Genomic DNA, 12,609 nt, shown 5'->3' with positions numbered 1-12,609 from the left:
TTCTGCATTCAAATGTATAATGTACAGGCAGATAAAAAGACACATTTTATGACCCAATTAAAAATCCTGGTGTAACGTCACACTGCCACCCCTAGGGAGGAAGAAGTACGTATGAGAATATCCCAATGTTCATTTTATTTTATTATAAGGCTTTTATAAAAAATTGAATGGTTCGAAAAGCATGACGTATACTGCCACTCACAAAGAGTCATGCAGCAACAGCAGTAAATCTGTCTAAATGGCCACACCGATCGATATTCATAATTTGTTGTAATTAGAAATATAGGCTACGCACACAATATTTTGTTTGCGCCAAAACAAGCACTAAACAAAACTGCTCACGGTAACATCAAACGTTGCCGAAACAGTCCCATAAAATACCGCGCAGGCCCAGTTTACGCCTTTTATTTCCTGATTTGGTGGACCGATTCCTTAGCATTGGGATTACCGTTCAACAAGCAGCAGGATATTATTACAGCTAATTATACAAATATTTGATATTATACTGGCAGCATGCTGATTTTGGGAGGGAATAAGAGTCCCATTGCAAAGACGTGCTATATTTGGGGAATAATGATACTTTTGGGAACTAGTGCATTTCAACTGTTTTGCATAGCATTGCACGTACATTTGAATAAATAAAAGGATAATTTGACGTATTTTATTTTTAATAATGTATTACTTATACTAGCATTTATTTTGAAAGTGTACAGAAAATACTGGTATGTTGAAAGCTATTGTATATCTAGGCAATATTTAAAGAAATACACTTTTAATAAAATACAAATATATGTTATTGGAATTACTCAATAAAGTCTGTAAAACTGAAATAGGTCTCTTGCGCTCGGCAACGGGTTTAATGCAGAGTACTTGTAGACTCCTTACTCTACCCGCTCCATTCACTGCAATATACGGTATATGGGATACGTATTGGCTTGCAGGAAGAACTTTTTGACCTGTCTCAGCTGAAGTTGGGTGGGAAATACTCAGTAGGGTGTCTACTAACCAAAAATGTTTTGTTTTGGAGGGGGACTGTGTCGTACATACCTAGCAGCACTTCATTATCTACCCCTTCCATAGCCCCCAAAGCACTGTAACAGACTGTACATGGGGTACATATTGGCTAGTAGAGAACTTTTCCACCTGTCTCAGTGTGGTGGGAAATAATCAAATATGGTTAGTTTTGGAGGGGGACAGTGTCGTACATATCCAGCAACACCGCTTTAAATGACCCAGCAGTATCCACAGTCCTGAAAACAATACACCAAAAAAGAAAAGAAACACAAAAGCAACCTTTTAAATCAAAAATAATAAATGTAATGAATATTAACCAGGCTAGGACACAGTATAATCACGCTTTCGGAACAGCAATGGAGAAAATGATTTACAAGTCTTATCTATGAAGTTTTGCCGTATCGAGCAGTGTTTCCCAACCCTGGTCCCCCAGTACCCCCAACAGTACACATTTTTACTGTGACCCTGGACAAGCACACTTGATTCAATTTGTCAACTAATCCTCAAGCCTTCAATGAGTTGAATGAGTGTGTTTTTCCAGGCTTACAATGAAAATGTGTATTGTTGGGGGTACTGGGGGACCAGGGTAGGAAACACTGGTATAGAGTAATGGCCTGTTACCTAGTTTAAAAGGGTAATAACATAGACAAGATTATTTTATAAGCAATATTGTCATGATTATCTTTCAAGGTCAGCAAAGGCATTATATTGGGGCACCAATGAGAAAATTAATAGTTAAGTGTCACATCCATGCAGTATCAGATACTGTAATGCCAGGTATTTCTGAAGGGGAAGTAGTCTATCCTTTAATTCTCTTTTATACTGGTTGAGGGGATATGACACCCCTCCCCTTTTACAGGTAGGCCTATCAAATTAGAGATTTATTTTGGAAATTCTACCCAATAATTGAAAGGGAGGTTGGAAGGAGCACAAGGGAAGGAGCACAAGTTAAAACAACATTTTTAAAAATAAAGTATAAAATAGGTGAAAAGTGCATTTCAGACTCATGTTGTGCTTGCTTCCATATGCATGTTTTGGCACATGTCAAGGCTGGCCAAGAGCTGATTTAAATCTGTAAAGATGCACCCATTACCATCGCCATTAAATTCATCTGGGTTGTTAACATGTATGCCATTTCATCATTGATTACATTTTGTCTGTCTAAATTTTCATTTGATTTCACACTGGAAGCAAACCGGGTAAGCAACATAATAGAGTTAAAGTTCAAGTTTCCCATGCACTTTAGCTGAGACAGGTAAAAGCTTTCTCTCTAAAAGCCCATATGTATACCATGTACAGTCTATTACAGTGCATTGCATTGGGGGCTATGGAAGGGGTAGATAATGAAGTGCTGCTGGTTTGTATGACACAGTCCCCCTCCAAAACGTAGCATATTTGGTTAGTAGAGACCCTACTGAGTATTTCCCACCCCACTTTAGCTGAGACAGGTAGACCATTTTTCTCTCTACAGCCCAATAATCGCAACATACCAGTGTCAATATTGCATTATTTTCATTATTGGTCTTAAAAAATGTTTTTAAAACCATATTTCTTCTTTACTTATTGCATTTTCTTGTTGTCACAATAAACGTGGCTATTGATTAAAATTCAATATAATTTGAATGAGTTATCCACATTGAAATGTTTTGAAATGCAGGCTTTTATTTAGAAGGTTTCCTCATTGCCATGTGAAAGTGACGTCACAGTTTGTGCTGCTTGTAGAATACTAGTACCATCCGGTACACTTATCCGGCAGCGCCAAGTGGGGTTCAGTCATGTCGGCACCTGCTATGGGGACCACGAAGACGGCGCACAGTGATGTGGCCCCGAAGAAAAAGAGGGGACCGGGTGCACTGGCTACGGCGTATCTGGTTATATATAACGTGGTTATGACAGCTGGGTATGTACATAATTCTGATACACTTCTTGTTGTAGGCTACTTGACGACATTTGGGTGCAAGGGTGCATGAAATGCCATAGTGAATGGCTTGGGAAGAAGACACGCGCCTATTACGAGACTCGATCCCGAACTGTTTTTATGGATATGTTGCACAATAATGCCTCGTTTCATTGTGCTGCCTTCAGCTACACTGTAGCAATTCAACTCAGCCACACACTGAACTTCTGTGTTGTTACTTTGTAACCGACTTCGTCGGGAATGTATCAATTGTCAGTGTCTTTGGTTACATTGTTGCCGAGTGCGCGTCTAAAATACTCTGCAATTATGTTGCCTAGAGTTAAAAAATAAATACATTTGTGTATTGCTTCCACTAAAATGTGCTGGCAATATCTCTGATTTTCACTTAGGTTATTATGACACAAAGTTGTTGTGAAGGAAATCCCATAGGGCGGCGCACAATTGATCCAGCGTCGTCCGGGTTTGGCCGGTGTAGGCCGTCATTGTAAATAAGAATTTGTTCTTAACTGACTTGTCTAGTTAAATAAAATGTACTGAATCCCGTGAATGGTGTATTTCAAGAAACAATTGGCGTCCACGGTGTCATTATGTACAGTTATAGCTATACTGCATGTAGTTTCAATCTAATCATAATTGGTTACATTAAATACATATTTGTATTGCTTTGACTAAAATGTACTGGCAATATCTCTGATTTCACTGAGGTTATTATGACACAAAGTTGTTGTGAAAGAAATTGCACAAGAATTATGGATGCTCTCCCATCCTGACCAGTTAGGTGACTTTACACAACCTGGTCTCAGATCATTTTGTATTATTGAGTATGTAAATGCAAGACACAGCATTTGGTATGATATGTTACATTTCGTATGGTATGTTATAAATTACAATTCGTATTATATGTTATGAATTTGAAAAATGTACCATATGTTACGGATTTGCAAAATGCATGAGAAGTTACTAATTCTAGCTAGATGGCTAATGTTAGCTAGGCTAGGGGTTAGGGTTAAGTTAGGTTCAAGGGTTAGGGTTAAGTGAAGGGTTAGCTAAGTAGTTGTAAAGTAGCTTAAAAGTAGTTGAATAGATGCTAAAGTTGACATTCCCGTTATACTCCCACTCATCTACCCCTACCAACCACCCTCCTTTCTTTTTTTGCCTTAAGTAACCATTGTCTTATGTAACTATACCAAACTTCATACTAAATGGAGTGTAATGAATTTACTTACAGAGTGATATGAAATGCTCCCCCCCCTCTGTTTCCTGTCTGGTGAGGTGATATTTGCCCTGTGTCATGCTTTCTCTGTCTATTGAATACCAGCTACAGTGGGGTACATCCTGCCTTTTCAGGAGCTATGTAGCCTGCTCAGTTTCTATTACTTTATTTAGTAGATGAGTTTCTATCTGTTCAAAACCTCAGTCACTCATACCAATCATGCCTATTCAAGTATATCATTATGCAGATGCAGATAGAAGTATCTATGTATTGGGCCTCCGTTCTACGTGGTTGGACTGTTTTGCTTTACCCTGTCCTCTAAGAGCAAACTGAGGCTATTCTTTTATATCAGAAACATATTCCCACCCAGGACTCCTTGGACAATAGTGCCATTTGTTACTGAGTGGACTATCCTGGCTAAATGAGCTAAATGAAAATCTGTGTGTTCTTCCAGGTGGCTGGTCATAGCCGTGGGCCTGGTGCGGGCCTACTTGGCCAGAGGCAGCTACCATGGCCTGTACTACTCTATAGAGAAACCACTGAAGTTTTTCCAGACCGGAGCTCTTCTGGAGGTGAGTGGCTGTAGGCCAAGGGTGCAATTGTTATGCAGATTCTGTTGCAAAACGTTTTGCAACAGGAAACGTTTACTCTAAACTAAAAATACAGACGAGAGTTTCTATTGGACAAATTCAGGTAGGTCCCTCCCTGTTTCGTTCCATTTGCTTCCGTTTGGTTCTTAAACAGTAAATGGTTTCCGTAATGAATACCCCCAGAGTCTCTGTTGTATAGGTCAGACCTGGGTCATGTTCATTAGGTACACTAGCAAAACGTTATTCGGTAGTGCCCCCCCCCCCCTTATTTAAAAACATTAACAAACTTACAACAATGTCTTTTTATACTTTGTTGAGGGGAAATATACTTGCTATGATTGTGATATGTTGTTGTCTCACCTAGCATTCTTAAGATGAATGCACTAGTTGCTCTGGATAGGAACGCCTGCTAAATGACTAATAACAACATGTGAATTTCACTCCCTTCCAAATGTTTTCTCCCCACTGAATACAAGCTTTTATTCAGAGAAGGGTAAATAGAACAGACTCATCGCTTTCTGTGGGTGGTGAGTTGGTTATGTCCCCTACTGTACGAATACAACTTAATGGCAGGAATGTTTAGTCTCACAGTGCTGTTAATTTTTTAAATGTTTTATAATAAGTCCTCCATAGTGACTGGCCTTGGCCTTTCCCCTCTTCCACCTCTGTCCTACTCTACTCAGTACGAATACCTAGTAGGGTGTTAGTGTGATCCTCTCCAGCCAGCCATACTGTAACACAGAGATAAGGATTAGGCCTAGTGGAACTCCAGCTCTGTCTACCGGGTAATTGTCCTCTCAGTCATACTAACTCCAATCATTCATAAAAACGTCTTCAAACACGGGCCATTTCCTGTGCTGTGATTAGGTTTAGAGACTAGTGTAGGCTTTTGTCTATTCCTTGACTAGTGGAAAGAACTGTATTGGTGCACATATCTATTGTGTTCCAACAACCATCTTATTTAAATTTTTAACCATGGTTCATTGAAGAACAATTTGAGGAATTTTTACATACAGTATATCGTAGCTGTGTTACAGCAACATTATTATAACAATTCAGCTTGAGTATTTATTTAGGAAATTATATTATTGCATGTTTAGTATGTTCACTGACCATGTGTTGTGTTTATGTATTAAGTTATTTTCCTTTCCCCTCAGGTATTGCACTGTGCAGTAGGTAAGTTCATTCTTCTGCTCCTGTTGAAAGTACCATACAGGTTCAAGGGTGACCACATAGTGGTATTTCTTTATGACTAAACCAGGCATGTGGAGCTATAGGCCTACTACAAAAAGCCATTCCCTCAGCTCAGAGTCTATATAGAAGATGGTGGATAAGCTAAGCCTGATAACAGCCTGGCCCTGCTACGTTGTGGTCGTGGCATTCCCGGTTCACAGTCCACTACTCATTATCTGGGATTTAAAGCTAAACCTGACCTTTCACATACTGCAGCTGTCTGTCCACTCCTGGCCTTGTTCTCTGCTACTCTCTACTGGCCAAACACCGATGCCACACCATAGCATGTATTCTCATGTACTATAGAGTTATACAGTTGAATGCTACTGTATTTGAATGAGCTAATATTGCTACTGTGCATTAGGTTTTGCTACCTATTTATCATTCTTTGTAGCATACTTTTTTATTTGTTGTCAACTCTTGATTGGCTAATTGAAATCATATAATTTTCTCCATATCACCGTGCTCTAAAACGTGGTAAAACTGATGTGAGGTGATACATCTTCTCTAACCATTGTGTTGTCTTCTGCTCCAGGGATCGTGCCGTCCTCAGTAGTTTTAACAGGGTTTCAGGTCTTGTCACGAGTCTTCCTCACCTGGGCCGTGACACACAGTGTTCGAGAGGTACGTCTCTTCTCTTTCTCTTATCCCTTATCTCTATGTGCATCAGTGTCAATCAATCAATGGCATTTATTTCTAAAGTCCTTTTTACGTCAGCAGTTGTCTTCGTCCCAAAGAAAGAGCTTTGCGGAGACACTAAGGTCTGTGAGCCTGAAATAGTAAACATGCTTGAAACCAACATGGTGAATAACACTGACATGCTTGTGAGCTCTGAAACATTCAAACTTTCTATATGTTTGTGAGCATTTGAATCTATGTTAACTTACCAAGACTGAGTTTAGCTTTTTAACTTGTGCTGACTTGTGTCTCTGTCTCCATGCCTGTCATGAGATGCAAAGTTACTATAGAATGCTGTATGTAGTGGGTGCTACAAACTGCACGATTCTGCCATAACCCCCGTCTATCTCCTGCTAGAGTGCTTCCTGTTTCCCACCCTCATGCTTGTCTGGTGCCTGTGTGGTCCCTACAGGTCCAGAATGAAGACAGTGTCCTGCTCTTTGTGTCAGCCTGGACCATCACAGAGATCATCCGTTACTCCTTCTACACTTTCAGTCTGCTCAACCACCTGCCCTACCTCATCAAATGGGCACGGTAAGGCTCACATAATGAAATAGAACACAGTCATGATATTGAATATATGATATGTTTGAATGCATATGATGTATCTCTATGGCATAACCCTGGCGCCGGAGAAGAAGGCTGAAGTTTTATGTCCCCAACCAATTGTGCTTTCTGTTTGTTTCTTTGCATTGTTTGTACCTTATTTTTTACATGTTACTTTTATTTCTTATTCTTATCTGGGGGTTTTTAAACTGCATTGTTGGTTAGGGGCTCAAAAGAAAGCATTTCAATGTATTCTGCGCATGTGACTAATAACATTTGATTTGACTTGGACAGGTATAAATAAATACAGTGTAATGATCTGTGTCCTTTGAATACGTGGGTCCAAAAACACCCCTCTATTTATTCACTAAAAGTCTAAGGCCATAAAGCAACATTCAGGATTGAAAGCAGTAAAACAAAAGCCATATTTTAAATGGTAGGGAAACTTTGACTTTATCCCTGGAGGCTTTCTTATTCTATATGTGTCCATGGAAGTTAAATATAGAATGATGGAACATGGGACTGTTTGAAACTGTTATGACACTCCACCTCCATAATATTTTTTTTCTCAGTCACAACCATGGCAACAAAGTCTTAGCGAGCTCCAGTAGCCTACTGGTGGGGAGGACCTTCTTTTGTTGCCGGGTAGAAAATGTTGATGAATCTTCTCCCAATGTCGGCCAATGTTCTGGTGCTTTGCTCTTTTCACATTCAATTTGCTTTTCAAAGGCAGATTGAGGTATATGACAGGTAGCGTCACATAGGTGAGAAATTCAACTAAGGGTGCCAAGATTAGCCTCAGTGATTTGAGGTATATGACAGGTAGCGTCACATAGGTGAGAAATTCAACTAAAGGTGCCAAGATTAGCCTCAGTGATTTAGATCAGGTCTCACTACATTACTATGCAATACTAATGATATAACTAATGATAATACAATGTTACTATTGTAATATACAGCGTTACTACTACAAGCAACTTGTAAAATGTAAAGTGTTATCTTCATGAGCTACCCATTTGGTGTGCTAGTTCCTGTTTACCAGTGATGCCTCCTCTCCCTCTTTCCAGTAGCTAAATGGTGACAATAAAGGGTTTCTAAAAAAATGAAATAAAATCTCTCCAGGTACACATTCTTCCTAGTGCTGTACCCCATGGGAGTAACTGGCGAACTGCTGACTGTCTATGCTGCCCTGCCCTACGTTCAGAAGACAGGCCTCTACTCTGTCACCCTTCCCAACAAGTACAACTTCTCATTCGACTACCACACCTTCCTCATCCTCACCATGGTCTCCTACATTCCATGTAAGTCTCTCTCCTACCCACCACAATACACCACTGATGTACAGTACTACTGTAGCTGGGTTGTTCCACGAATAGAGTACATTTTGCATCCCTTTGGTATTCTAAGTAGAAATTGTTCACCAATATTGCATTTTAAAAGCCTGTTATATTAAATGAAGTGACCACGTGGAAAATTCAATAAATCTGATTTTTCTATATGAAAAAAGACTTGCTAAAGTACCTTCGTCATGTTTTTCCGACTTCTAGGACAATTTTTAACCCACTTAACTTGAAATGTAGTGGTTTTCACCATCATTGTAAAGCCCTAGTTATATTCTTGCTTTGACAGTCATTTCTGAAGATTTTTATTGATTTCATCATGTGATTAATTGACATGTGTCCCTCATTTTTAGGTCAACCCTGTTATGTGAACTGACCATTTTTCTGGTGTTTTATGGTGGAAAACTGAGTGTGTCAAGCATAACATGTCAACCCTGTTACCCATAGATAGGCATGACATTTTTTTACCTCTACGGGATCGGTGTCCCTAAACCGGGATGGTTGTTGCTCAATGTGCGATTAATGTGAGCAGAAAACGTTGTATACAACATACAACTACGGGACATAGACATGTTTTATATGGGCAGAAAATAATTTAAGCTGTTAATCTAATTGCAGTGTCCAATTTTACAGTAGCTATTACAGAAAAACAATACCATGCTATGGTTTTGAGGATAGTGCACAACAAAACACTTTTACCACTGCAACTGGTTTGATTTAATCTCCTCTGAAGGTAAATAATGTACTTAAATTCACTAATCTTGCTCTGATTTGTCATCCTGAGGGTCCCAGAGATAAAATGTAGCATAGTTTTATTTGATAAAATCCATTTTATATTCAAAAGTAGGAACTAGGGTCTACAGTTTGACCCCACTGCTGTCTCCGGCTCCACACCCACCCTGCCCGGCCATCTAGATGTGTGAAAGTTGGTGTGTTTTCTGTAGGGAAGCTAATGATTCATGTATGAGATTCTTGGGAGTGTAAACGTAAATGTTTTATTACCATAGCATTGTTGTATGTTCTTTATAGTTATGTACTTGAAAATGTATAAATTGACCAATTCGGCACATTTGGGTAAACTCTTGGCAGACTTGATACAAAATATTGTGTAGTAATGTAATTATTCACTGGATCAGTCTGAAACTTTGTACACACACTGCTGCCATCTTCTGGACAAAATCTAAATTACACCTATGATCCTAACTCTATGGCTATTCTCTTGCATTTCAAAATAGAAAACGCATGTTTTTTTGTTTGTATTATATTTTACCAGATCTAATGTGTTATTCTCCTAGATTAATTTCACATTTCCACAAACTTCAGTGTTTCCTTTCAAATGGTATCAAGAATTTGCATATCCTTGCTTGCTTGTAATTTTAGGTGAAAATTGAAAAAAAGGGTCTGATCCTTTTAAAAAATATATTAAAAAACATGTGAAGCTTGCATTCAATTGCCCCTCCCGGGTTGCACACAAGCTTCCATTCCTCCTGTCACAAGGGGATTTATGGCTGACTTTTAAGATGAAAACCTCAACCCTGTCAGTCGGTACTGTTACAGTCAAGCCTGTTTCTTTAATGCTGCTTTATTGGCAATTACTATAGTCTTTTTATTTGATTTAACCCCTGAGGTGGGGGAACATGTTTTTTTATGGAGTTGAACATATACTCTTTAAGACAGAATGTTAAAATTAGGTGATTTAAAACCATTTTTGTTTTTACCAAGTTACACTACCCAAAATGCACTCTATTTGTGGAAAGACCTAGCTATGTCTAAGGTAAATCAGCTTCGTGCTGTGAATTATAATATTCTACCTTGCACTTTGTGCTTGCTTACTCTAGATCAGGGGTCTCCAACAGGTAGATTGCGAGCTCAGCCCACCTACGAGTAGCTCACCAATCAAATCTGAAAGTACTTGCCTTTTTTTCATGTTTTCCATGGCAAACTGTCATAAACATAAAGCTCCCAGCTACTATCCAATCAAAGCCACATTGACATTATCCCACCTCTGGTTAGCCACTATTGGCTTAAATTTAAACGTAACACAATATTTGCCAATTCATTTCCATCAATATTGCCTGTGTCTGTTTGGTGCGAGTTTGTCTATCAGTCCGTAAATAGCCAGGTAGTGAAAACCGGCGTCTTGTGGGTAGACGGAAAGACGTTCCCTATAAACTTTCTCCATTATGTGTACACTGCAAAGAAGGCTGACAGAACTATATATATTCATTGTATCAATTTTGGTGGCCATTGTATTGCAAACTCTGCCATGACATTTTCTGATACATTCGTCCTAACAGCAGCAACCTTTCTAGACTGACACATTCTTCTCTTGATAGATGCTCAATTAATGGGGAATTACACCCCAAAAAATCTACATTTTGTTATTTTTTTCTTCTTCCGTACTTCAAAAATGTGATTAAAGCATTGATGTGGACTCGGAACATACATTTTCATTTTTTCTGTATATGAATAATTGTTATATTGAGAGTAAAAAAAACTACAATCAAACTGAGAAAATAGAATTCTGGAAAATACAAAGATAATTTGATGTGGCCTGTCATGCTAAATACTGTTTATTAACCATAATATTACCAGGAACAGTATATTGACAGAACACATCTCTTCTATACCATGGCCCCAGGGAAGAGTTTCAGGGTAGAGGAGAATGATGTGCCTATTTGAAAGCCTTAAAAAAAAGAGTAGCTGGCGACGTTTCATTTTTAAAAAGTACCTTTCATGCTAGAAAAGGTTGTAGACTCCTGCTATAGATCTTATGGGGACCCATTTTAGCATTCATCATTTTATGAAACCGCTCATGAATTCATTGTGTGGAAGAGGAAAAAAGGGTTTTATAATAGCACTGTAAAAATCCCATGTATTACTGTCAACACACTTAAATTGATAGTTCTGAGTATGACTCTATGGTTCCTTGTTGTTGATCTGACTGTTTTCTTTCCAGTGTTTCCTCAGCTCTACTTCCACATGATGCGTCAGAGGAAGAAAGTCTTGTGCCATGTGGAGGAGTACAAAACAGAGTAAACAAACACAATGACACACAGCAGCCTGATGACTTCATGACACAGGCAGGAATGGAAAAAGACCAGAACCTTTTAAATTGGCCAAGCATGTTTTTTTAATATATATTTTTTATTTTTTATGTCTGCTTGTTGAAATATCATAGAAAGCCATCTCTTTTTCAGATCAAGAAAATAACATGGGGAATGGGGATGATCGATCTAACAATGGTTCTTGGTAATCACTTGGGTCAGTTTTAGACTGTTGCCTGGTTAATCAGATGCTCAAGTCATTTACAATATACAAACTGTTTTTTGTTTTCTTTATAAGCCTTATGGTCCCTGGTCAAAAGTTGGACACTATATTGGGAATAAAGTGTAATTTGGGATGCAGAAATGCTTTGTGCTCAAATGAATAGTTGTTATTTTTGTTAAGATAGAAGGTTCCATATTAGTCTGACTCTCAACTGACCACTATGCCTGTTATATTATTTGAGTCATTTATTTTTTATCTGCAGAACTTCTGATCAAATTCCTTGTTTTGGTGTAATAAAACAATTTTATTTTATTCTGTGTTTACATAGTTTTCTTTTCAAATACTCAAGTACTAACTGAAGTAACTGAGTGCTTATTGTCATAAGATAGGTTCTTGCTTTTATGTTTAGGATTTTTTTGTTGTTGACATTATTAGTTGAGTATTTGGACCATAGGGTTTCTTTACATTAATATATTAATGTTGATTGTGGGTTGGTTATTGATTTGTAGGGGTAGGCCTCCATGACGTAGAGTGGATAGTACATTGATAGGTGGACCAGTTGTAAATGTACTTGTGCTTTCTTTTGTATATTTTCAGAGGAAACTCAATTATTTAATTTAAGCTTTAAAACTAAAGGTTGTCTTCGTGTGACGTTGGACCAAGACACTGCTGGACATTGCTTTGAAAACATATTGAAGAGCTAACCACCCACCAGCCATTTCTGACTATTTATTCATTTTTTTAAATTAAAGGTCTGTGTTGAACTATGGTAGAGTCCCAGGACATGAACTGATTGACAGGAAGCTT

At 38.4% G+C, this 12,609-nt stretch overlaps 1 protein-coding gene across 1 annotated transcript; it reads left to right on the top strand.

Annotated features, from left to right (window-relative positions):
- The first annotated feature begins 2,743 nt into the window (after positions 1 to 2,743).
- LOC115130125 (very-long-chain (3R)-3-hydroxyacyl-CoA dehydratase 2-like) lies at positions 2,744 to 12,114 on the top strand. Its single transcript, XM_029660922.2, has 7 exons — positions 2,744 to 2,914; positions 4,600 to 4,717; positions 5,893 to 5,911; positions 6,504 to 6,592; positions 7,059 to 7,180; positions 8,315 to 8,493; positions 11,492 to 12,114. Exons 1-7 carry the CDS (start codon positions 2,790 to 2,792, stop codon positions 11,569 to 11,571), a joined length of 732 nt encoding a protein of 243 aa, XP_029516782.1. The 5' UTR covers positions 2,744 to 2,789; the 3' UTR covers positions 11,572 to 12,114.
- The last annotated feature ends 495 nt before the right edge of the window (positions 12,115 to 12,609 follow it).

Source organism: Oncorhynchus nerka, linkage group LG1 (genome assembly GCF_034236695.1).
Source record: "Oncorhynchus nerka isolate Pitt River linkage group LG1, Oner_Uvic_2.0, whole genome shotgun sequence".
Taxonomy (NCBI): Eukaryota; Metazoa; Chordata; class Actinopteri; order Salmoniformes; family Salmonidae; genus Oncorhynchus; species Oncorhynchus nerka.
This window is presented reverse-complemented; position numbering and strand designations above follow the sequence as displayed.

What these genes read in the sequence shown, in the direction of transcription:
- LOC115130125 (XM_029660922.2), top strand. Translation starts at nt 2,790, where the DNA reads ATGTCGGCACCTGCTATGGGGACCACGAAGACGGCGCACAGTGATGTG. An exon ending in AACGTGGTTATGACAGCTGG is followed by an intron (nt 2,915 to 4,599) that starts GTATGTACATAA and finishes GTGTTCTTCCAG; the next exon opens with GTGGCTGGTCATAGCCGTGG. An exon ending in TGACACACAGTGTTCGAGAG is followed by an intron (nt 6,593 to 7,058) that starts GTACGTCTCTTC and finishes TGGTCCCTACAG; the next exon opens with GTCCAGAATGAAGACAGTGT.